A 25,070-nucleotide genomic window follows, 5' to 3' on the forward strand; every position below is an offset into this window, starting at 1 on the left:
TGAAACAGCATGACCAGAAGCAACTTGTGGATGAGAGTGTTTTTTCTGCTTATGCTCCCATATTTCAGCCCATCATTGAAATCCAGAGCTGATGCAGAGGCAACAAGGGATGTTGCTTAATAGCTTGCTTCCCATGGCTTTCTCAGCCTGCTTTCTTATAGAACCCAAGACCTTCAATCAGCCCAGGGGTGGCCCCACCCACAATGGACTGGGACCCCCTGAATCATTTTCTCAGTTGAGAGCCCCTCTTCTCAGATGGCTCTATCTTGCATCAAGTTGGCATAAAAATTAACCAGCACACACATACACAGCACTTACACACACACAGTAAATAACAAAAACAGAAGGGGTTCAAGAACCAGTTCCTTGGGGGAAAGAAGATCTTCTCAGGGAAATGAGATTGATTCTGAACACAGGGGAATTCAGGGAGGGTTTGTGGTCACACAGCACGGGAAGGAACAGGAAAGAAGTCATTAGCAGCCAATTAATTAGTTAAAGAGATGTAACAGGGTGCCTGGGAGAAGCTAGAACCTAGAAAAGGGATGAAGACTTTAGTGGTCAGAAATCAGGGTTAGGACAGTCTAAGCTGCCTCACGCCAAGTTCTTATTGCAAATAGCCAATCCAGCCCCACCAAGAGGGAGGCTGATGTGAGCCTAGAGGAGATTGGAGCAGCTGACTGAGAGTGTAGTTAGGTGAGGGCCTTTGTCAGCAGGCCAGGAGAAGAAAGGTCTCTCCAGCACTGCCCATCCTCTGCAAAGGGCTTCCCCCATGATCACAGGTCCCCCTAGGCCAGCCTAGTTCTGAGGCCGGCTGCTGACCTTCTGGTCAGAATGGGATCAGTACAGACAATAGGGGAGTAGGAGACATGGTCCTGGGCATGGGTACCACTCAGTCCTGATCCAGCTGTGCTTGCAGATCTAGATGCCGTAAGTCAGATCTCTACAAAGTTGGGCTTTCCTCCCTTCCCACAGCATACCTTGTCTGGTGATCCCTAAGGACAATTTGAGTTAATATCCCAGTATACAGCAACTGACATCCTCTCTGGATTCTTGTGGCTGGGTTCATATCTCTGGTGTATACCAACCTGCTAGCAACAAGGGTGTGAATATGGACATTCCAACGCAGCCCCTCTGACCCTTAGCACAACAGGAAGTAAAGGATTTTATTTTTAGTGCTGACATTTACTATATGTACAGGTACATTTTTCCAACCAGTGCAGTGGAGGAAATTCAATGGCCACAGCTGTGATCAGCCAGAGACTGTTGGGAAAACCCAAGTAGACTTAAACTAGGCACGTTTGCAACCTTAACGCCCAGGTTAGAATCTGTTTTGTGCGATGACCATTAAGGATGGTCATCTGAGCTGGGTTGCCTTCCTTTGTAATTTTATAGAGATTTAGGGCTCCTCCTCATAGTTCCTGTATCATGCTTTATACTGTGTAAAGCCATGTAAAGTTTTGTAATGAAATGTGTTTGAACCCATATTAAAATTCACAAAAGACAATACTGATATTAAAATAGAAAACTCATCTTTCTCTTGCTTTTGTCAGATCCTTGAGAATTTTGTTCAGTGGATTTGATCTTATTTACTTTCCTCCCCCAATTTCTTCTTCCTTTTGATTTTAAGCCTCATTAGTCCATCAGGGTTGCTCATATACCTGGGTAAGTAGCTGTCACTGAAACAGGGTCACCCCACAAGGAGAGACACTTTTTTTAAAAAAAATAACTTGAACAACTTTATTTTAAAAAACAAAGATAAATGTACAGATTTAAGCATTTTTGCATAAAAGTATATGAATACATTTTTGTCAGTACTTGATTTTTTTTAAAGGTTTGATAGTGTGCATTAAAATCTTACTAGTTACAATGAACATAAAGTACATGTAAAACAAGATGTAACCTGGAAATAGTCAAAGTTTTCTTGGTGTGTAAAAATTAAGCATAATGGTTTTTTATTTTCTTTCTTTTTTTCATTTTCTTTCTTTCTTTTTTTTGGCCTTTGTTTTTTCTTGAACTTCATATAGTCTGTGAGTTATTTCTGGGGTGTTCAGAGCTTTCTGGGGTTAGCATCCAATTATCAGTGACTGCATATTATGTCTGTTCTTTTGTGACTGGGCTATCCCACTCAGAATGACATAGAAGAGACACTCTTAAAGAAAACTCCCCAGCTAGAGGTGGAATTTCATGGCCGTCTTCCGTGTCTCCCTGCTGGGATCTTGTCTGGCTTGAGCTTGCACAGGTCCAGTGCAATCTGCTATAGCCACTATGAGCTCATCCGCTCTGCTGTGACTGGAAAACTCTGTTTCCTGTGGTCATCCATTGCCTCTTAGCAGCATCCCGACTCCACTTCCAAACGATCTGTGAGCTTGTGGAGGAGGGAGGGATATAGTTGTCTTACTTGCTGCGTGACCAGTGTGAGTCTGTCAGGCATCATCAACTGAAGGGAGAAACTTCTCTGGCAAGCTTTAGAGATGCACAGATCTGTAGATCAGTAAAGGAGCCCAGCTGGGTGTGTGCGCCATGCCAGCAGGGAGGAGAGCCCCTGGTGAGGGAAACTCATCTTCATCCAGAAGGTGTTACCTTAATGCTTTTGTTCCACTGGAAGATAATTAGTTAAGTAAAGAGTTTTTAATAAATTCTCTGAGATGATGAGAATATCCTCTAGGACCCCTATAGATTAGTGACCTTCCTCATTGCTCTAACCAAATACCTGACAAGAACCAACTTAAGGGAGAAGGGTTTATCTTGGTTCCCAGTTTTAGGGGATGGAGCCCATTGTGGAGGGGAAGGAATAGTGGCAGAAAGCTCAATCAGTGTTCCTCACTTCCTTACCTCCTGACAGAACAGGAAGCAGAGATCAGACAGGAAGTGGGGCTAGGCTATAAATCCTCAAGTTTCTTTCCCTGCCCCCAGTACTTGCTTCCTTCAGTGAAGCTCCAGAGAGAGAGAGAGAGAGAGTTCTTCTACTTTCTGTTTATTCCACTCATAAGTGAGGTGGAGAAAGCCTGTGGCTCCGTGGAGGTACATCATTGTCCAACAAAGAGTCAGCTCTGTAGATGTGGAGACAGATAGGGAGTAATCCCTGCTTGGTCACACAGAAAGAAAATGTGCCTCAACTGCTCATGACATGGAAACTACACGGCCATAAAGCCAATGCACACAAGCCAACCAGACCTGACCAGTGGGGAAGCGGAGGTGGAGGGAAGAGCTTGGAGAGGGGACCCAGTGGAAGGCAAGCCCAAGGTGGAGAGTGACAGTCATGTAAAGGGTTGCTGAAGTCTAGAACTCACATATAAGCTGCGCACAGTCTAATGGTTTACAGATAATGTTAAACAAAAACCAGTGCAAACTAAAAGTCTAAGCCTGTACGGGGGCCATGATCAATGGAGAATGGTCAACAGAGGGGAGTGGGGCCCTCGTAAGGACTCTTAGGAAGTTGTAGGGCTGTGGGCGACTGGGCTATGTGAACTTTCTCTGTTACTAAAGACAGCATGGCTTCCATTCAAGTAACAGGTGAGGGTCATAGTCGCTGTGTGAAAAATCACCAGTCCAGGCGTGGGAATGGAGTTTTGGTTGCAAGTAAGATCAGGGTGAAACAGACAAAAGAGCAAGGGAGGTGGATGCTCCGGATGATGAGCCACTGGTCCAATCCTGTTTCACTCTTCCTCTAGATTAGCTCTTCCTTTGTCTCATCTGGCTGTTCGCTGTGGAGATCTGTTTAAAATGGAGATTTAAAAGCTTAGCTTTTGCCTGTGAAACTGTGTAAAATACCACGGTGGACCAAGATTTTGTTTTCTTAGAGTCGCTTTGAGTGACTTAGAGATTTATTTCTTTGAGAAAGCCAGGCCTTGCTAGTGTAGATATGGAGCCTTTGGTCCTCTTAGACCCTCCCAGGACCTGGTGCCACTAGGAGGGTGAGTCTTGCACTGACTGCTCCAGGATGAGCTTTGGATTTCGACCTTATCCAATGTCGGCAGGCAGTGTGTGTGCCTCAGGACAAGTAGACCAATGTCAAGCAGGTTCGTTTCTGTGTATATTTGACACGAAGCTTAAAGTGAATGGACTCAGACTCTCCTTTCTTTCTTTTTCAAAGGATCTTCTTAAGAAGTGCTACTCTGCCAAAGCAACGTATCTGTTCCAGCAGGATAAATTCTACGATGTCAGCTATGACACAGGAGACAAGTCCATCCAGTGCAGCAGGAGACCTGATGCATTCAAGTTCTGGATGACCTGGAAGGCCCTGGGCACATCGGGACTTGAGGAGAGAGTTAATCGTGCCTTTGCTCTATCTCGGTATGTGCATGCACGTGTATGTGCAAGCGTGATTGTGTGCATATTTGCGTGTGTGAGTGTACATGTGTGTGTGTATGTGTGTGTTCATGTGCATATGTGTGTGAAAGTGTGCCTGTGGTTTTGTGCATGTGTGTCTACATGTACATGTGTGTGCATGTGTATGAGTGCATATGTATGCATGTATATGTATGTGCTCATGTGTGTGTTCATGTGTGTATATCTGTGTGAAAGTGTGCATGTTTGGGTGCATGTGTGTGTCTACATGTGCATGTACATGTGTGCACATGCATGTGTGTGTGTGTTAGAGAGACCAAACAAAATTAGCATTGGTAGATTCCACACATACTCTTTACTTCCGAGTTCCTTCTTACACACAATAAGCATACCCTTCAAGCCTACTATGTCTTAGATGTATGACAGAGAAGTCCTACTATCCTCTCTTCAAGCCCCCGAGGGGCACAAGTGAGAGGCAGAATGAAGGAAATATAATACAAGCTCCTGAGACCTAGACTAGTGGCAGACTTGGAACTATAGCCTTAGGAGGCTGAAGCAGCAGGGTTTCTGGGAAGTCAAGACCAGCCATGGCTGTAAATAAACATCCTGTCTCAAAAATAAATAAATGGATACATTTAATTATATACCTTAAAAATTAGCCTTTCCCAATCCAGATGTTCTTCTTCGAAGGAATCCAAACCTCTTCATTCTACATTACATCAGACAGTGGAACCTGATGAAATGGAGTATATGCTAATATATGCTGAGTAAACAGAGACCCATAGTTCCAGCCTCTGCCTGCTGTACTTTACGAGTCTATTACAAGCACAGCAGATGGAAAAACTGATTCAACTTTAATTTCTTTTTATTCAAGACAAGGTTTCACTATGGAGCCTGGCTATTCTGAAACTCACTATGTAGACAAGGTTGGCCTCAGACTTAGAGATCCCCCTGCCTCTGCCTCCTGAGTGCTGGGATGAGAGGGATGCACCGCCCTCAGTGACAAAGCAAACCAACTCAAAGCCCAGTGTGTCTTGGAAAAGTGTGTGGACTAGCTTTACCTCTCAGTCTTACTCCAGCAAGGAACAATAATGGAAGTTCTTTCTAATTGTTTTTTTGAAGATTTTATTTCTCTTCATTTTATTGGATGAGTGTTTGCCCAAGTGAGTGTGTATGTACCTTGTATATGCAGTGGCCACAGAGGCTGCAGTTCAACCTCAAGGGGCAGAAAGTGCCCTGTACACTACAGGGAAGGGGTTGGCTTTGGCACTGTAAGAAGTCAGAAGTCAGTAATTTGAGTGATCGTTCGTTCGGACATGTTTCGGGAGGCTGGAGAGGTGGCTCCGTAGGTAAAAGCATTGGCCAATCTTCCCAAAGACCCAGATCACCCACAAAGGTCAGCAACTCCAGTTTCAGGGGGTCTGACACCTTCTTCTAGCTTCTGCAGGAACCAGGCACACATATGATAAACAGACACACATGCAGGCAAAGTAGACATACACACAAAAGAACACAAAGGAATTGGCTTGGTGCCTATAAATACTGTCTAATACTGTTATGGACACGCTCAATGCAACCCGCAACTCTTAGCACCAAGAAAACAAGAAACGGCTTTGTGGCAAACATTATTGATCATCATTTTGGAACACAGATTAAGTTTGCCTCCTGAAACTCATTCTACCAAGGAGTAGTACATGAGACCTTATCAAGCACAGAACAAGTGCAGTCAGAAAGTAAGCCAGAAGTCAAGACATTTAACAAATACCTTGCTGGGAATGGCAGGTGGGCAGATGAGAGGAAAGCATTGTGAACCTCTTTCTGGGTTCTAAAGGCTATCTGATGAGATTCTAGCTTTTGGACTGGTGAGAGGTAGCAGTCTGCTAACTTTTACATTTCAAAGATTTTTATCTAATAGTCAAAGTGGTGTTGGGTCAGAGATAGGTAATTATCAACGCCAACCTATCTGCGGGAGATAGGGGAACTTGGGAGAGGAAGGTAATAGAAGACAGAGATGCAGGACTCTGGGTCCATTTCAGGAACGAATACTTTTTATGTTTTATATAGCCATTTACACATAGTTTAACTAGCTACTAAAAACAGCTTTGCAAGCAGAATGTATGCCAACAGCCTTTTGAACCCCTTTATCTGAATTTCTTCTTCCACACTTCCCTGCCCTCTGGTCTTATTTGCTAGTGAGGACATTCCTCCTTAGAGGTTATCATATGCCTCCAGCTTCCTACATCTCTGCAGGATTTGTGTCTCAGAAAAGAAATGTGGAGGATCCGGACCCCAACCTGCAATGAACGGCTATTAAGATTAGAGATAGCCCAGGAGGGTTGGAGAGATGGCTCAGTGGTTAAGCTCTTCTCGTGCAAGCACGAAAACTCAGATTTGGGTCCCCCAAACCTAGGTTAAGCCAAACGTGGTAGCTAGTGCATATCTGTGATCCTAGCACTCCGAAGGGGAGACAGGAGGGTCCCCCAGTGTGCAGCTCTGGCGCAGGGTATGGAGAACAATAAGGATAGCCTGCTTCAAACAATGTGGAAGGCAAAGAGCAACACATTAGGCAGTCCTATGACCTAAACATACAAGTGACTACACTGTAAAACACACACACACACACACACACACACACACACACACACACACACGGAGTCCTCCATACCACCCTAATAGCATGAGTGACCATATCCGTGGCACACTGTGTTGTACAAAGTAAGATGATCGTGGCAAACTGGCAGAACCCTGGAAGAAGCTCAGAACAGGGCAGTGGATGCTTCCCCATCTTTATGGAAGTAAACGCCTTGACTTCTGACTTTCTTTCTGACTGCACTTGTTCTGTACCTAATAAGGTCTTGTGCACCTGAGGGGCTGGTAGCCCGGCACCTTCCCAAACTGCCGATGGGATGGTTGGCTACTCCAGAGCTTGTGTTGATCCCCCAGTGGTCCAAAGGCTGAATGAAAATGCTTGCTGCTGCACAATACAGTAGACCTGATGCTGCTCCCCCAAGTCTGCTACCTGAGTTTGCGACTCCTCCTCCCTCACCCACTCCTGGGTCCCAGTCTGCTGGGTCCCAGTGAGACATGGAGACATGGCTCAGTGGTTAAGAGTGCTTACGTGATTTTGTAGAAGACCCTGTTCAGTTCCCAGCACCCACATGGTAGCTCCCAACTGCCTGTCACTCCAGGGGATCTAATATCCTCTTCTGACCTCCTGTGAGTTCCTGCACACACGTGCTGCTGTGCATACATATACCCAAGCACACATACACATGTACACATACAATTAAATAAATCAGTATTAAAAAAAAAAAAACCTGTTAGACCTTGAGAGGAACGTGCCTTAACTAGAGATGGGGTTAATATGCCCCTGCTAGAAATACAGAGACAATGACCCAGCAATGAGAACAGGAGACTGTTTATAATAAATATTCATACCTGCCGTTAAATTAAAATAAAAGTCAGGATGCTCTGTCCTCCCCCCCCCCCCGTTTCCTTATTTTCTTGTACTATTTAAATGTGTCAGGGTGCCGTGTTGTTTTGCCAAAGCCTCTAAGTGATTCGGTGACAGGTGTCTTGAAATAAGACAGGATATAAATATTTGATGATGGTATTTATTCTGAAGTTAATATTCATCTCAGGGTGGAATGGAGTTTATAGTCTACGGATACTTTCTAATTCTTTCAGATGCAGTATCACAGGAGGATAAATGTTAACATTTCAATTCAATTCAACAAATCCTTATTGTTTGTAAACGTTTGTCAAGTTGAATTGAGTGGAATTAACATTTCCGTGAACAGCGCCGCAGGCTCTGTGACCTATATTTAAATATTTGAGAAAAGCACCCCTCTGTTTTCCTGCCATTATTCACAGATGGGTGTTTGGGCCCCTCATCTTTCCACACTTTTGATGGACAACAATATAATCCTGGGGTCGGCAATAGTCACATTGTTCTTCTGTGCCCACCGCCAAAAAACAGGACAAAGTCCTTTTAAATGACCTCTCTCTGAAGGACCGTGAAGTTACATGCTCAGAATGTTTCTTTAGGATTTAGAATCTTAGAATCCTGGTCTAATTTCTCTCTGAACTTATGGCTTGGCTTGTAGCCCTGATTTTTAGAAAAGGTTAAATATTAGCTCTGGTGACTGTTCTTTTGGTGTGAACCGTGAGGTTAAAGGCAGGTTGCTGGCTCTCAGGAGAAAAAAAAAAAATCCCAATTAACACTCTCGGCCTTTGTCTTAGGTTTACTAGGGCTATAAAGAGATACAGTGACCAAAATGGCTTATAAAGGAACACATTTAATTGAGGGCTTGCTTACAGTTTTGGGGATTAGTCCATGATTATAATGGCTGGGAGCCCAGCAGCAGGCAGGCAGGTGGGCAGGAGGCATAGACCAGGTACAGCTTTTGAAACCTTAAAATCCACCCCAAGGCTACACCCCCTGATCCTTCCCAAACAGTTTCACCAAACAGAAACCAGACATTCAAATACACGAGCCGTTTAAGGGGAGCAAATACCATGCTGTCCTAACTGCAAGCTACCATGAGTTGGTTTGCAGAATCCCTTACACTCAGCAGTGAGTTCTCATCAGATGCCACAAACTGGCCCTGGAATGACATGGGTCAGATTATCTGCTTCAACCACAGCAGTATTGTTGTGATATTGTTTGTCCCTAAGTACATGGGAATTCACACTGGAGTTTACCAAAGGTCACCCATGTTCAGAAAGCTCTGCCTCTTAACATTCCTATTCAGTTAACTAGTTGCTTTACCTCCATGGGAGAGGGGAGGGGACACCTTCCTTAGTAGATCACTGCTGTGCCCAGCAAGCCGGGCCTGATGAGGGGACCGAATAGAAAATACACAGACATCATTGATATCCTGGTGCAGCTAAGATATCATTCCCCAGGGCTTCCCTCAGGTGTCTTAGATACTGAAGACCTGTGCAGCATGTCTGTCCCCTGCTCCTGCCTACCCTGGCCAGCCAGAATCATCACTCTTCCCTGTTTCCGCATCTAAGCAGAGCTTCATTCTGAAATCTATGTTTACCTTAAGATGGAAGGATCAGATTTATATAGGCCAGAGTCCAAATAATTCTCTCTCCTCCCCTGTCAAAGCGAGAGAAGGTATATTTTAATACAACATTTGTATTTATTCTTTCATTATTTCATACACATATACAATGTATTTGTTTGTATTCACCCCCCCCCCACACTCCCTCTAACTCTTCTTGGATCTCTACCACATCCCTCCCACCTTCATGTCCTCCTGTTTTGATTTTCTGTTACCCACCTCTCAGCCCACTCTGTGCAGCCCATACAGACACAGCTGCAGAATTATCCACTGGAGCATAGTGGGGGCTCCTGAAGCCCTCCCTCGTCAGACTGGATTGTCAGATGGCTTTACTTCGTGCAGGCCACCACAGCTGTCGTGAGTTCATGAGTTTGAGGGTCATGTCATGCCTAGGAGATAGTTTCATCCTGGTCCTCCTGATCTCCGAGACAGCAGACTTGTTTAAGATGTGAAGATCACGTGGGCTGTCAGGATCTAGTGAGAAGAGAAGGGGTCCACTGCTGGGGTTTCTACTGCTCCCCATGACATTCCCCCATTCCACCTGGGAGCACGGCATCTCTCTCAAGAAGCAGCCATGATTCAAAAATCCCTTTTCTTTGGGCTGTTGAAGAATCAGTGTTCCTGTGAGCCAAAAGCAAGGTACACCAAGTGGGCATTATTGAAAACCTGGGTGGGAGGATGAGCCAGGATTAACCTCACCTCTTCTAGGGCTGGGAGATGGCTCAGTTAAAAAAAGAAAAAGAAAAAGAAAAAATAATGGCTATAGAAGCATGAGAACCTGAGCTTGGATACCTAATACTACATAAAAGTCAACATAAGACTGGAGAGGTAATCCAGTGTTCAAAGCACTTGCCGATCTGGCAGAGGACCAGAGAGAGCTCTTTTCCTAGCATGCTTGGGAGGCAGTTCACAGCTGCCAGTAATTCCAGGGGATCTGGCACCCTCTCTGGCCTTCACGGGCACATACATGCACACACACACACACACACAGACACACACACACACACATACTCACACACATATCATGAACAAACACATACATAGATACATAAAACTTTTAAAACATGAAAAAAGAATGGAAGAGAAAGGAAAAGAAAAGAAAGAAGAAAGGAAAGAAAAGCTCCAGGTACATTGGCTGTTTCTGGAATCACAGGACTGAGCACTCTGGGCCAGGAAGATCCCTGTGATTGCTGCTGGCTGGGTCCTCTAGGTAAATCAGTGACTCAAGGGTTAGCGAGAGATCCTGTCTAAAAAAATAAGGAGAGGTACAACTGAAGCAAACAGTGTCACTCTTACCTCCACATGCACACACACACACACACAAAATGAACACACACATAAACACACACATTTGAACACACACACATGCACACACACACATCCACACACATGCGCACACATGCACCCAGACAATGAACACACATGAACACACACATACACACACCTACCCACACATATGCACCCATATGATGAATACATACAGGAACACACACTCATGCACACCCACATGTACACACCCACCCATACACATGAACACACACATGCATTCACACAATGAACACACACATGAACACACTCACCTACACACATGTACACACACCAAAGAGAGAGAGGGGAGAGTGAGTGTGAGGAGTGGGTGACTGTATTTCTGACAGCTGCCTAGAAAGGCCCACCCTGCTTTCACAGCCAGGGCCACCTGTTGCTGGGAGCCCCTCCTAGGCCTTTGTTGTGGCATTGGAGTTAAATGGATGGTCACTGGGGGGGGGGCAGTTTTTAAAGCAGGTTAGAAGAACCATTTGTGCAAGTCTCACCAACGACAAGCAGCAAAAGCTTTCATTCTGCTGCTTTATTGGGTCTCCAGCGAGCCATTCATTAATCCCCCTGACTCAGGAGCTGCAGTCTCTCTGGTAGATAGAATCCACTGCACTGGCTTGTGTGAAAGCTGAGGGAATAACCATTTCCTGTCTGGAGGAAGTCAGTAGTGCTATCCAATGCCTTGGGCTCTTATAACAGGAAAGGGCAGAATCCAGCAGGACCAACACTTTCAGATTTATTTTCTCTAAACTCATCATTCAATGGGCTGGGGAGATGGCTCAGTGGCTGAGAACACTTGTTCGTTCAGAGGACCCGGGTTCTATTCCCACAACTCACTTTAGGTGGCTCACAGCAGCACTGGGGAGTACCAACATCCTTTTTTGGCTTCTGTAGTAACCTACATACATGCAGCATGGATACAGTCAGTCATACACACACACACACACACACACACACACACACACACACACAGGCACATAAGAAAGCATGTACATACATACACATGGAAGTATGCACACACACATACATATACATGAAAGCATGCACATACACAAACACAAAAGCATGCATATGCACATGAAGGCATGCTTATACACACAATCACACACAAACACATGAAAGCATGTGCACACATATATGAAAGCATGCACACATACATACAAACAAGCAAATACATGTACATGTACATACACACACATGAAAGCATTCACACACACATAAACATCCACAAATACACAAAAGCATGTGCACCCATACACTTGAAAACACCCATATATACATAAACACACAAACACACAAAAGCATGCACACATACCCACAAACACACGAAAGCATATATACACACACATACACAAAAGCATGCGTGCACACACACACACACACACACACACACATGAAAGCCTGAGCATATACCCACACTTGAAAGTGTGCCCACAAACACACAAACACATGAAAGCATGCACACACACACACAAAAGCATGCACATAAACACACATGAAAACACACACATACACACACACAAGCTCCCCTCCACAAACAAATCAATATTTTTTTAAACCTTGATAATTTGGAAAGCAAACACAGTGGAACAGAATTAAGTGTGCGACTGGTGTGCATCACACAAATTCTACCAGAGTCAAGGCAAAGAGAACAGATGGAGAAAGCCTCCAGAGCTCCAGGAGCCTCCATGAATCCATCAGAAGAAATTTTGAGACGACACCCAGAGATAAACTCAGCCTGGGGTGTCACAGGGAAACTCTTCACTGGCTGGTGAATGCAGAATGAGGCTCTTTGCAGGAAGAAAATAATGGTTTGCCAGAAGAACACAAAATCCTAGCATGTCAGGTTTATTTATTTTTACATCATGTGTCTGAGTGCTTTGCCTACATGTATGTGTGTGCAACATATCTGATACCTATAGAGGCCAGAGGAAAGTGTTGGATCCCCTGGAACTCGAGTTACGGATGGTTCTGAACCCCCAGAATCCAGAAGAGGGTGATCGATTCCCTGGAGCTGCAGTTACAGGCAGCCATGAGGTGTCATGTGGGTGCTGGAAACGGAACCTTGGTTCTCTAAAGAGCAGCAAGTGTTCTAAACTGCTGAGCCAGTCCAGAGGCAAACATTTAAATGTAACAACTTGGAGAGCAAGGTCTGCAGCATTAGGAAAGGATTGTCTGCATAAGATGAGCCACATTTTGAATATGATGCTGGCTCAAAAAACCTCAACAGCAAGCGAGGATACTAAGGTAAGCCTTTCCCCCAGTAAGCTTTGAGAAGGCTTCTGTTGATATACATACCTTTTCTCCTCTGTCTTCTATGCCAGACTTACTGGGAGGCACAAGCATTTATTGAAATTAAAGCTAGTTTTGAAGTCAGCTTACTTGTATAGCTCTGATGGAAAGAAACCTATCTGCCCCAAACTGAATGTACATTTTTTTTAAACCTGGATTTTTCCATATAATAGAAGGTTCTCTAATAAGTAGAAGCATGCTTTAATTTTAAGTTGATTTCATCTTTAAAACTAAATAATAAGCCATCTGCAGAAATGCAGACAGAAGTTACTCAGAACGTATATAGATTCCCTCTGAGACCCCATTTCATGTATGAAGAAGATCCACGGTCCTAATATAAGTGCTTCTTAATTATTGTCTCTGAGCCATGTTCTGTGTAACAGTTGGCATGAAGGAGATATTGATAGTTGATCTGTTGAGAGAAAACACCATCGCCCTGGTCTGACTTGCTTAGGAAATGTGTGCCTCTCTACCCCTGGAGAGTCCAGTGCCTATAAGGATGTTGGAAACTGGGAAGGCCTGTAACGAAAGACCAGTCAGAGACACCGATGACTGCTTGCCCAAGACCTACTCTCTCTTGGTCCTTACCATCAGGAACTTGATGTCACTGCGGGAGGAGTGTTCTGAGTGACAACATTGCTTTGCCAACGTTCAGTGCAGAGTTGGGTGTGTGGCTCAGCCAGTAAGACACGGGGAGATTTCCGTAAGGCCCTGGGGAAGAGTCTTGCTACATACAGAGAGGCAGGTACAGAAAGAGAACATGCTCTAGCTCTGCCTGTCCCTTCTGGGGACACTGGTGTGTAGAGATGGGATGCTGTCACAGTGGCTGCCCAGTGAGCATAGGGACCCTTTCCTCACACATGGAGTACAGCTAACATGACAGGCAGTGCCTCGTTTTCAGTTAACAGTATGATGTCATCCAAGCACCTCAGTGAGAGAAAGGTCAACGCTGGCTCCTTATGGCGGAGACCACGCCACTTGTCGTGCCCAGCCGTGCTCAAAGAAGCTGGACACTGGAACTCTGTCTCATGGAAACAGCATTAGCCAGGTATTCCAGATTTCATGTTTGAGAGCACCACTGTTCGACACCGTTGTTGTGATGGCTGCTTAGTCCCCAGGCTTAGTTAGACAGATTCTGACAGGAACTTCGGGTTGATCATCCTCCTCAACATAAGACCTGTTCTATGTGGTTAACAAAGCCAAAGGCTTTTTTTTTTTTTTTTTTTTTTTTTTTTTGGTTTTACTGTGAGTATATATCAATTATATGTAACAATCGATTTTACTATAAAACTTTCATATGGACATTTTGGTCACATTCACTCCTGATAACCCTCTCTTGTCTCCTTTCCCCCTTCACAAATTCTCTTTCTCTTCCCAATTACTCCTGTGTCTGTCCTAACTTTCTTTTGTTTGTTTCTCTGATAAACTAATGAGCTTTATTACCGGGGTCATTTATAGGAGTGTATAGTCTCCTGTATACACCCATGGCTACATCACTGAAGAAAATGGCTCTCCTTTTCCTCAGCAACCATCCGTTGCCTATGAATGCCAAAGAAAGAGGTGACCTCACCAGGGCCTGGCCCCTCATAATGGAACGTCCATAGGCCCCATGGTGTGCAGGTGATCACAACCGCTATGGGTTCATTAGTGCAATGGCTGAGCCACACAGGAGGCACTCCACAGCACTCTAGTTCTTACAGTCTTTCCTCTCCTCTTCTGTCATGTTCTCTGAACCTTGGTGAGGTGATAGAGAAGTGCTGAGAACATGTGAGTAGTTGAAGACTCAGCCCCAGACAGAACTGCTACATGAGCAGACTATGACGGAAATGATTTGGCCTGGTTTGGAAAGGTGGCCTCAGCCACTTGACAGGAGTGTTTTAAACAGAAAACACACGTAGCAAGAGCAAGCACCAAATAATAATAATGTCAGGCAAAGGCTTTTCTGGGCTGTATCCACATCTCTATTATATGTATGAGGAATCTGAGGGAGGTTCAGGGATCGACCCTGCATGATTTATCTACAGTCACAAGGTTGACCAGAAGCCCATTAGCAATCTCTAAACTGAAATAACTTGTTTCCCGGTAGGTAGAGCACTGGCCAGGGTCTCGGGACATGGGAGGCTGGTGTAATAGTCATAGTTCATTGTTGTAAGTGTACCACGTTGCCTGCACATTTCTGTCTTGAAGGCTAAGATAAAGGATGATTTTCAAGTCTTCCCTCGTCTGGGTAGAGGTTGTGTGTGTTCTCTGCTGCGCTTACGCTTTTCTTTACAGTTGCATTTCAGAAGCCAGGCATGGAACCACATCCACGATCAAGTGAGCAGAGTGACTGTCAGATCCATGGTGTCCTCACTCCCTCTCTCAAGTACACTGTACTGAACAGTGCGCTACGTGTCTCGTGGTATTTAACCCCATGCCTGTGTCTTCTGGTTAGACTGTGCACATAGCTCTTATTTTCTTCTCACTTTGAAAAGATTTCATTCATTCATTTATTTTGACATGTCTGTGAGTGTATGGCACCCATGTTGGGGGACTCCACATTCCAGCGAACACTCATGGGTGTCAGGAGAGCATGTTGGGTGCCCCCCCTCTATCACCCATTACTTTGAGCACTCAGCTGTCAGTGTCTCTGTTAGTGAGCCACAGCAACCCTTTTTTCTGTCTCTGGCTTCGTTGGAGATGAGGCGAAAGGAGTGTGCAAGACCTTGCTTGTCTTCTTACATGGGTGCTGGGATCCAAATTCAGGCCTTCAGAGTCCTCAGCAAATGCTAACCACTGAGCCATCTCTCTAGCCCTTCCTTGGGCTTTATTTCAAAACAATGTTGAAAAACGGAATAAAATTATCTATGTTTCTCAGTGCTTTGCTCTCAATCTTTGGGGATATGTCATTTACAGCACAGGGTTTGATTGACAGAGACTGCTCGTTTAAATGTGTATCCCGCGCAACTGGGTCACTCAGAACACTCTAGTCCTTCAATCTTTGACCTCTGTATTGTAAAGTTGTTTCTGGGTAATTGTTTAGAGAAGATACAACAAAAGGCTGTAGTTTTAATACATGTGTACACATACATGCACACACATGTATATATTCAAATATATATATATATATATATATATATATATATATATATATCTTTCTTTCTCTGCATGTTCATATGATTGACTTTTTCTAGCCAATTCATAATCAGAAAGGGTAGCCCTAAGCAGTCCCTACTCTCCTTCCATGTGCTTACTTTCCCTGATGCCACTGGTCTTGTATCCAGCACCGTGAGGGCAAAAACAGTTCAGTATCTGTGTTGTTAGCATTTCTTGATTGCCACTGACCTCAAGCACCATTTATGATACTTCTTAATGGCTGGAATCACCCTTTTCTGTGTACTAAAGTCTCCAAGACCTAATGGCTACTTTATACCATATTCCGAAAACAGTATTCAGGGATGTGACTATGCAGGTAGACTGTCAATCCTTTTGTGGCTCTGTTTGTGTGCATACAACACATTTCTTTAAAATAAAACATTCTGTATGACTAGTTAGTACCAACCGAATTTTTGCAAGATTTCATTTATTTAAAAGTAATATCTATGTGTCAGGATCAGCATTATATCTTCAGTAAAAAGCTATATAAATAAAATTGTCTGAAGGAAAATGCCAAATTTTATAAACTCGTGCTTCGTGTCCACATTTTAGAATGGTTATAGCAAGTAATGTCATGCTATAGCAAGTGATATGATGATTAAAACAAAGACATAAATATGATTTCGAGGGGTTCCTAGAGCAAGTGACATAATGATCATAACAGAAACGAAAATATGGGTTCTAGAAGTTTTTGTTTTTTTACTTCTGTGACAATTCTAGACTAGGGAAAAAACAAAAACAAAAGGCTGCATGAGTCGGGTCTGTGAAGTAATCAGATGGGACTCAAGTATACACATTTTGTTGGGGAGAGTTTCCCAAGAAGTAATTGATTATACAGAACTCACTGTTGTGATCATGTTGCCATGGCTATATGGTCAAGAGCATAAACCTTGAAGCCAGTTCTTGCTAAGTGTGCCGCTTCCTTCCCTCCCTTTCTCTCACCCCCACCCCTTTGTCATAGAGTAGAATACAATGGTCCCTGGCAAATACCGTTCTTTCCAACGGTTTTCACATCTCCTTAGATACATACATTTGAGCACTACACCTGGAACACTGAGTCAAACATTGTGGGCTTTTTAAGTTTATCATCGAACCTGTTGTTTTCAAGGTCCAACATTCCGAGGCTCTACATTGGTCATTTTTATTCTTTCATACAGGAGTGTGGTATTTAAATCATTTTAATTCCTCCAATTTCTCCTCTCAAACATGACCTCCCTTTCCACACACACACACACACACACACACACACACACACCACACCCTTCCAAGTCTGTTTACCATTGCTTGTATATACATTTGTTTAGGACAGAACACTTGGGCTTGAATAACCCATCAAAAGGTTCTCCCTACAGAAAACCATTTTCCTTCTCTGAGCAGCCACTGACTGTCTGTAGCTCTTTCCCTAGGAGTGGGCCTGGTAAAATGTCCCTGTTTCTGTGGAGATCAGAGTCAGGCAGTGTTATTCACTTTCTTCAGCCTTGCCCCGCTCCAATCATATCCCAAGTCCTATGTATCTGACACCTTTGCTTATGAGGAGATGATGCTCTTAACACCCATTAGGGCATCATAGACTCCTATCTGCATCCAGACCCCCTCACTTGTGACATGGAATTGATCACTGCTCCTTTTCCCTCTGATCTAGCCTTGGATAGGATCAGTTTGTGCTCTTTGATCTAAAGCGTAAAACCCAAGCAAATGTGACACATCAAAATGTTCCCTGTAATCTAGCAAAGTTATTCAAATATCTGTGCTGAACCCCCACAGGGAAGGTGGATATGGTTGGGGCTGGAGGTGGTCCAGTGGTTAGGGTCACTTGCAGACAACCCAGTTTCAGTTCCCAATACCTGTATGGCTGCTCACAGCCATGCCTAAGTCCAGTTCTAGGAGATCTGATATTCTTTTCTGAACACCATGGCAACGGCATGCACACAGCACACAAAAATGCATGTAGGCAAAGCATTCGGGCACATAAAATAAAATGAATAAATCCAATAAATACAGAAAAAGTTAGATATGACTCACCCTGACTTTTCATGCCAGAGTTAAAACTTGTGTTAGAATGTAAGATTTATCTCATCCCCTTAACAAGACATGTCCTCCTAGGAAGGCCCAGAGTATGGCCGTAGAGACGTCCCCAGGGACATCTGTCCACATAGCTTTACCTGTGCTTGCTGGATGCCAGCCTTAGTCCTGCACAAGAAACCACTCTTTGGGGTACAGAAGTGAAGTGCACGGTATTTGGGGATTGCGAATTACCAATATTGCTATTTTTAAATAACATTATTTTAATTTTAGGTACCTGGTAGACGAAATCAAGAAAAGAGAAGGCTTCAGGTTGCTGACAGAAGTAAGTGGCTTCTCATCGACACTGATGAGATTGTCGGCAGGTTGTGTTGTGTTGTGTTGGTTGCTGGGTTGCAGGCTAAGAAACAGGTCATCAGCTTAATTCATATAGCCCGTTGTATTAACTTACCGCATTTGTGAACATTTTCCCCCTTGGCTGGATTCACAGAGAATGCTCTAGCCTTTAAGTGCCGGGCATTAAGATGCTCAATAATAATTAGCAGAGATAATGCTGAATAAATTACAACCTCTTCCCTGATACAAAAATGGCATAGTGATTGTGTTGTGAACTGGGTTTTGTGCGTGAGACCACCAACTAAGGGTATATAAAGCATGCATGTGTGCCCTCTTTTTCTGATAACGAGCATGTGTGAGCTTTGGAGCACTTGGGATGTTTCATTATAGATATTGAATCTCTTGCTGTATATAAGAAGTCAGGCAATTTTGAAGATGAATGTTCTTGTTAAAATACCAAGTAATATAACCTCTCTCCTGTCTCTGTCTCTTTCTCTCTGTCTCTCTCTATATATGTATATGTTTGTTTGTGTGTGTGTGTGTGTGTGTGTGTGTGTGTGTGTGATTCATATGCATGAGTGTGTATTCTTGCACTTGGAAGGCCAGGACAAGACATCAGGTGTTGTGCTACCTCATTGCACTAGCATCTCTCACTGGATCATTAGCTTGTCTTTTAACCAGACTGACTGTTCTCAAAGCTCTCAGAACCTGCATGTTTCTGTCACCCAGTGTTGAGGTTATAGGCATGCTCAGCCTGTATTGCTGACGGGGACCTCAACTTGTGTCCTTATGCTTTCTGAGCAAGTACATTTATCCATCGATGCATCTTCCCAGCTCAGCATGTGTGTGTGTGTGTGTGTGTGTGTGTGTGCTTTCTGACCTCATACAACCTCAGGGTTGAACTACCCCCAGTGATCTGGGCCCTCCCATATCAATAAAACAGTGCCCCAGTGCCCCGAAGACATGCCAACATGTGGAAGGTATGTGCACATTAGTGCAGTTACCTGTAGAAACTAGAAGGTGATTTCGGATCCCATGGACCTGGAGTTACAGGCTGTTGTGTGCCTGTTGTGTGTGATGGAGATGGACTCAGGCCCTCTGCAGGAGTCTTGTGTATGTGTGTGCAGAGTCCTGTGTATGTGTGTACTCTTAAAGCCCTGAGGCATCTCTCCAGTCCCCTGTCTTTTTTTTTTTTTTTCTTGTCTCAAGTTTATTTGTAAAAACAGCATAGGACACTGGTCATCTGCAATAGTGTGTAGGTGGGTGTGTCACGGCAGTCTGTCTGTCTGTCTTCACTTTGGCAGGGGCCTTTTCTACGGAGCCTTCACAGGGGCCTGGGCACCTTTGGGAGCCTGAGCTGGAGCCGAAGCCTGGGCCTTAGCTGGGGCTTTGGCCTCTGCCTTGGTTTGAACCTTGGGCTTTGGTTGGCAGAGCCTACGACCCTTGGCCATGTAGCTTCGAATCTCCTTCCCAGGCTTGGGGTGAGCGATGAAAGCCAGACAGCTGAGTTTGCGGCTGGGGCCCTTTGGCATCTTGGGCTTGATGGCCTCAGGCTTCACAAGGGCCTTGATGGCCTCTGCGCGTGCACTCACTGCCTTTGCACTGTTGGCCTGCATCTTCTTCAGACCTTTCTTGTTGTGCTTCTTGGCAAAACACATGTTCCTCAGGAACTTGGGATCAACCCCCTTAAGAGATTCGTATCTTTGTGACCGGGGTTTCTTGATGCCATTCCTGTGCCATTTTCGGGACTGGTTGTGGGTGGTGTGGTTCTTGGACTTGGCCATGTCTGCACGGTAACCCGCAGCTCCCGCAGCGCCTGGGACTGCCCAGTCCCCTGTCTTATTCTGACTTTTAAGAACTGTGCAGGGCAAGCTTATCTTAGATCTTGTTAAACCTCACTGCAGTCTTTAACCCAATGTAAAACCACTTATAGATTCCACTGCAGGAACTAGTGCTGTGTGTAAGAAGTCTAGACAATCCGTGCTAATCATTTATTCAGCAAGATATATGAACTCTAGTGGGTGCCCGCCATACCAGCCCCCAGAGAGGTCCCTGCTCTGTGCTCGTATTCCGATGGAATGTGGAAGGGACATGTGGGAAGCGCCAAGTCGTTAGAAGCCTTCAGAAAAGAAACATGTTTGTGAGACATACTCTAGAATGGGTGCGAATAACCTTATCAGTGTGTCAGTTGCTGTTATGAAGATATTATATAAGCAGGGTGAAGTTTTGAAATTAGCACAGGGCAGATGGCTCAGCTGCTACAGTGCCTGTCTTCCGAAGAGGAGGATCTGAGGTTAATACCCAGTGACCCACATAGAAAGAAACAAAAGCCAAGAGGGGTGGAGGGTGCTTACCTCACTGTTCTACTTTGCCTCTCTGTTGTGGTGGTAAAACACTGACCAAAAGCAGCTTGGGAAGGAAGGGGTTGATTATAATCTGATTATAGATTCCAGTCCATCTGGACTGATGGTTGAGGGAAGGCAAGGCAAGAACCTGGAGGCAGGAAGCAGAGCAGAGGCCGTGGAGTTAACGATGCTTGCTGGCTTACTTTCCTGGCTTTCTCAGTCTACATATATACATATATGTGTACACACACAGAGACACAGACACACACAATACATACACACATATATATTGTTACCCTCTACCTTGGTGTTGGACTACTCACAGTGTACTGGGTTCTCCTACGTCATCATCATTAGAACATCCCACACCTATACATACAGACCAACAGAGCAGAGGTGGGCCTTCCACTGAGGTGCCTTCCTCCCAGATGACTACAGTTTGTGTCAAGTGGACGAGGAGGAACTAGACCCATAGTTCATATAACATACTGGTCTCCAGTCTAGTCCCACCCACTTCTGAAAGCATCATTTTATTCATTGTAGATGAAGAGATACACTGCCTTCCTTAGCTGTTTCTATGTTGGCAAATCTCTTGGCTGGCTTTGTTATCTTATGAGTATCTACACACATAGAGGAGACTCAGCAGACTGAGTTCATTTGCTATTTCCTCAAAACCTGAGCTGCTTTATTGCCACAGTGTTTATGAAAAACTTTGAAACTGCCTACTGAGGGTTTGTTCTTTTGTTTGTCTTTGTGAAGATGACAGTAAAGATGGTAGTGGAAAGAAAACAATGGCATGTTCAAGTGGGATTAATAACTTCTTCCTATAGGCCCTGGAAAGCAGGGGGTGGGGCTCTAAGAACCATCTTTGGGGAAATACATTCATATTGTGATAAGGAAAGGTAAGCTTTGTTATACAGACCTTGGTGCCCTGGGATCTCTCTCTCTCTCTCTCTCTCTCTCTCTCTCTCTCTCTCTCTCTCTCTGTGTGTGTGTGTGTGTGTGTGTGTATGCCCCATTTGTAGGTATGTGCACCTAGGTTAGATCCCACAGTGCTACTGCTGTAGGTGTTTGTGAGCTTTCTGAAGTGCATCCTGGAAATTGAATTCAGATCCTCTACAAGAACAGTACATGTTCTGTTAACAGTTGACCCATCTCTCCAGACCCTTGAGTATTGTTTCCCTGGAGAAGCCAGCTGGCTCCTATAGTATGGGAGGCTTCCTGTAGAATCTTTTTGGAATTTCTACAACAGGATTTTGGGGTTTTGTCTTCATTACTGGTTCTGGGAATTGAGGCCGAGTCCACAGACACATTACATGTGCCCCACCAGGCTGCAGCCCAGCTCTCCTGGAAGGACTTTTATATTTGATTCACATTTGCCTCCCTTAACTTTTGTTTAAATAAATAATATAAACTTAGACCTTCAATTTCACATATAAGTACTAAGTTAATTTTAAAAATAGGGGAGAGTAAGAGAGGGAGAGAAAGGAAAGACTGAGAGAGAAGAAGAATGGAGGGAGAAAGAGTGGGAAGAGAGAAGAGCAGGGGTATGGGGATGGAGGGGGAGAGAGTACTACATTAGAAATTGGTCAATGAGTGTAGGGAAACAGAGCATCTAGCACTTGAATATCTTTTCCTGAAAAGAGCTAAAGTAATGTCTCTCTTCTTGAAGATGATTGAAAGTTATCATTTCAAATGAATCCTGCATTATTCATGCTCCCCTGAAAACCATAACTGTCTTTTTCCTGTGTTGGATCTAAGATCTGATAGTTATTTTCCTAGAGGTATACTCTTTCCTAGACTTCTCTTCGAAATTTTTTCATTTCCATCTCATGGGTGAGTCTGAATTATTCACCTTTTTGTTTTTTGTCTTTCTGAATTCTGCATTAGAAAGTGTTATTGGGATTCATAGATTTTAGAGGCATAAAGGACATCTGGTCGACCCCCTGTGCACAGCAGGAAGCCTCACAAAAGAGTCTGTGTGACAAGTTATGCTTGAACAACTTCCTGCTATTGAGAGCCCACTAGTTCTTCCTCTTGCAGCTAGATCTGATGCCCATGTTTGAGCTGTGGCTGCTCAGTGTTAAAGCTGTGGTTGCCCACATTCTATCAGTGGCTTCCAACTGTTAAAGCTCTGGATGCCCACGTTCGAGCTGTGGCTGACTGTGTTCAAGCTATGTACAATTACTTGCCCTGTGGACCCAGCACCTATGCCTTACTTGAGATCATTTATCTCACACAGTTTGATATGATCATAGTTACCTCATTAATTGCTAAAATCTGACACATCTCATTTAAACTTCTTGGACTTCTATTGTATTTTGCACAGTTTACTACTCCATCTTGAATCCTTACTGTGGTTTCTTTGACTTTTTCTTTTCTGCTTTGGTGCAAGGTCCTCTTTGTCTAATACCATTGAATATTCTTCTCTATTCTTTTGTCCTTTGTCCTTTATTCTGTCAGCATAGTCCCCCAAACAGCTCTTTTATTAGGTTTGGTATATGTATCCTTTGTCTTTGGTACCACCCTTGACTTTGGTGTTTGGTTAGCCCGTAGTTTCTCCTAGAACTCTGACTTGCCATTCCTAAGATGAAGTATAGCTATTTCTCTTACTGAATGCTGACATTCTTCTTTGGGTTTCAGAGCAAAATTCTTGGGGCCTTTCCCCATCTCCTCTTTCTTCTGTTTATCTACTTATTTTTCTCCTCTCTGTCTTGATTGAGAGTCAACCACTTCTCAGATGAACAGAGCCATCTCATTCCTTCTGAACCCTCTCTAGCCAGTCTCTCCTCATGGCAGCTTTAATGGTTTTCTACAGTCTGAGTTACAGCTAAGCTGGCATTCTATTGTGATTGCACACTGCCTTGGGAATCAAGCAGAGGCCACACCCCCAAGCAAATGAAGAAGCCCACTGTAAATCAGATGCATTTCTATTTCCAGCTCAACTCCTCTGTATTTAAACTCTGTCCCACCCACTCATTCCTTCTAGTTTTCAGTCCTTAGAAGCCACTGGTGTCCACCAATGTGCTATCCATGTCTTACATTATAAGAAATCTCTCTTTTGATAACACTCACCCATGGCAGATGGGCCATTGCACCTCCCTTCCTCAGGAGTCTCGAGTTTCTGGGCACAGGCATACGACATAAGTAATTCTCTCATTCTAACTTCTCCCTCTGTTTCCACAGCATAGTAATTTTGCTTCTGATGCCTAGCGATGTGGTTGGTCTACTTTGGATGCTCTCTCTATACATCATAGGATTTCCTTTCGAATATGGTATCCAGAAATGTTCTTAGTGATTTGTCTCAGCTAGTGCAGATTTTAATGAGGCAGTACATCCACTTGAAAAGGACATCTCCTTCTACCAGGTTGGCCCCAAGGAATAGTCATTAACCTCGCAGAGCACCTGCTGGGTGGCAGATATGCTACTCACCACTGGAAATAAATTCTCCTTTTGCTCATGCAGCTGAGCCTATGTGTAGACTGCCACCTCCATATTAAAGGGTAGGATGCAGAGACCCAGAATATGTGGCATTTGTATAAGCCATGACCTGGTGAAGGGATAGGGAAATGGCTCAGTTAGTTACATGCCTACTGTGCGTAGGGACCTGAGTTTGATTGTTAGTAAAAATCTATGCCAATGTCATAGTGTGTAACTGCAGTGTCAGCACTGAGATTGAGACAGATGGAACCCTGAGGCTTACTGGATAGACAGCCTGGCCTATGTGACAAATTCAGACGAGTGAGAGACTCCATCTCAAATAATAAGTGGAAGGTACCTGGGAAATGATGCTTGATGTTGACTTCTGGTCTATATGCACACATATGTACATGTACACACAAGCACACCAATATGCAACATATGCACATACATGCACACACAAACACACATGCATGCAACACATATACACGTATACACATACACATGCACACATGTACATGTGCACACAAGTATGCCCACATGCTATACATGGACATACATGCACACACACACACACACACACACACACACACACACACAGACATGCACACATGCCCATATAACCAAGTAAGTTTAGAATTCCAATCTTATGATTCTGAAACCTGGGCTTTATCTGTGGTTCTATTTTGAAAGAATTTTACTGCTACAGCCTTGGTTTTAAAACCTAGGACTATGAAGTCTTGTGAAATCAGCCTTGTCAGCTTCTCCTTCATTCTATGTCTACATGATTATTTTAATCAGTGTTCTAGAGTCTGCACCTATACTTAATAAAATACACCACACCACC

The 25,070-nt window shown here is 44.1% G+C and overlaps 2 protein-coding genes across 2 annotated transcripts in view; one reads left to right on the top strand and one right to left on the bottom strand.

The window, feature by feature from the left end:
* The window catches only part of GADL1 (glutamate decarboxylase like 1), a 173,543-nt gene that overhangs the window by 100,827 nt on the left and 47,646 nt on the right, over positions 1-25,070 (top strand). Inside the window, exons 12-13 of the mRNA XM_080934135.1 lie at positions 4,094-4,293; positions 18,396-18,447. Of these exons, the coding sequence (XP_080790261.1) occupies positions 4,094-4,293; positions 18,396-18,447 (252 nt within the window). The remainder of the gene's footprint in view (positions 1-4,093; positions 4,294-18,395; positions 18,448-25,070) is intronic.
* On the bottom strand, positions 19,772-20,242 carry LOC308434474 (large ribosomal subunit protein eL29-like; the record flags this gene model as incomplete). The annotated part of the gene is made up of 1 exon (XM_080934756.1): positions 19,772-20,242. The coding sequence occupies one exon, from the start codon at positions 20,240-20,242 to the stop codon at positions 19,772-19,774; it is 471 nt and encodes a 156-aa protein (XP_080790882.1).

The sequence above is a fragment of the Micromys minutus genome (genome assembly GCF_963924665.1).
Source record: "Micromys minutus genome assembly, chromosome: 21".
Lineage (NCBI taxonomy): Eukaryota > Metazoa > Chordata > Mammalia > Rodentia > Muridae > Micromys > Micromys minutus.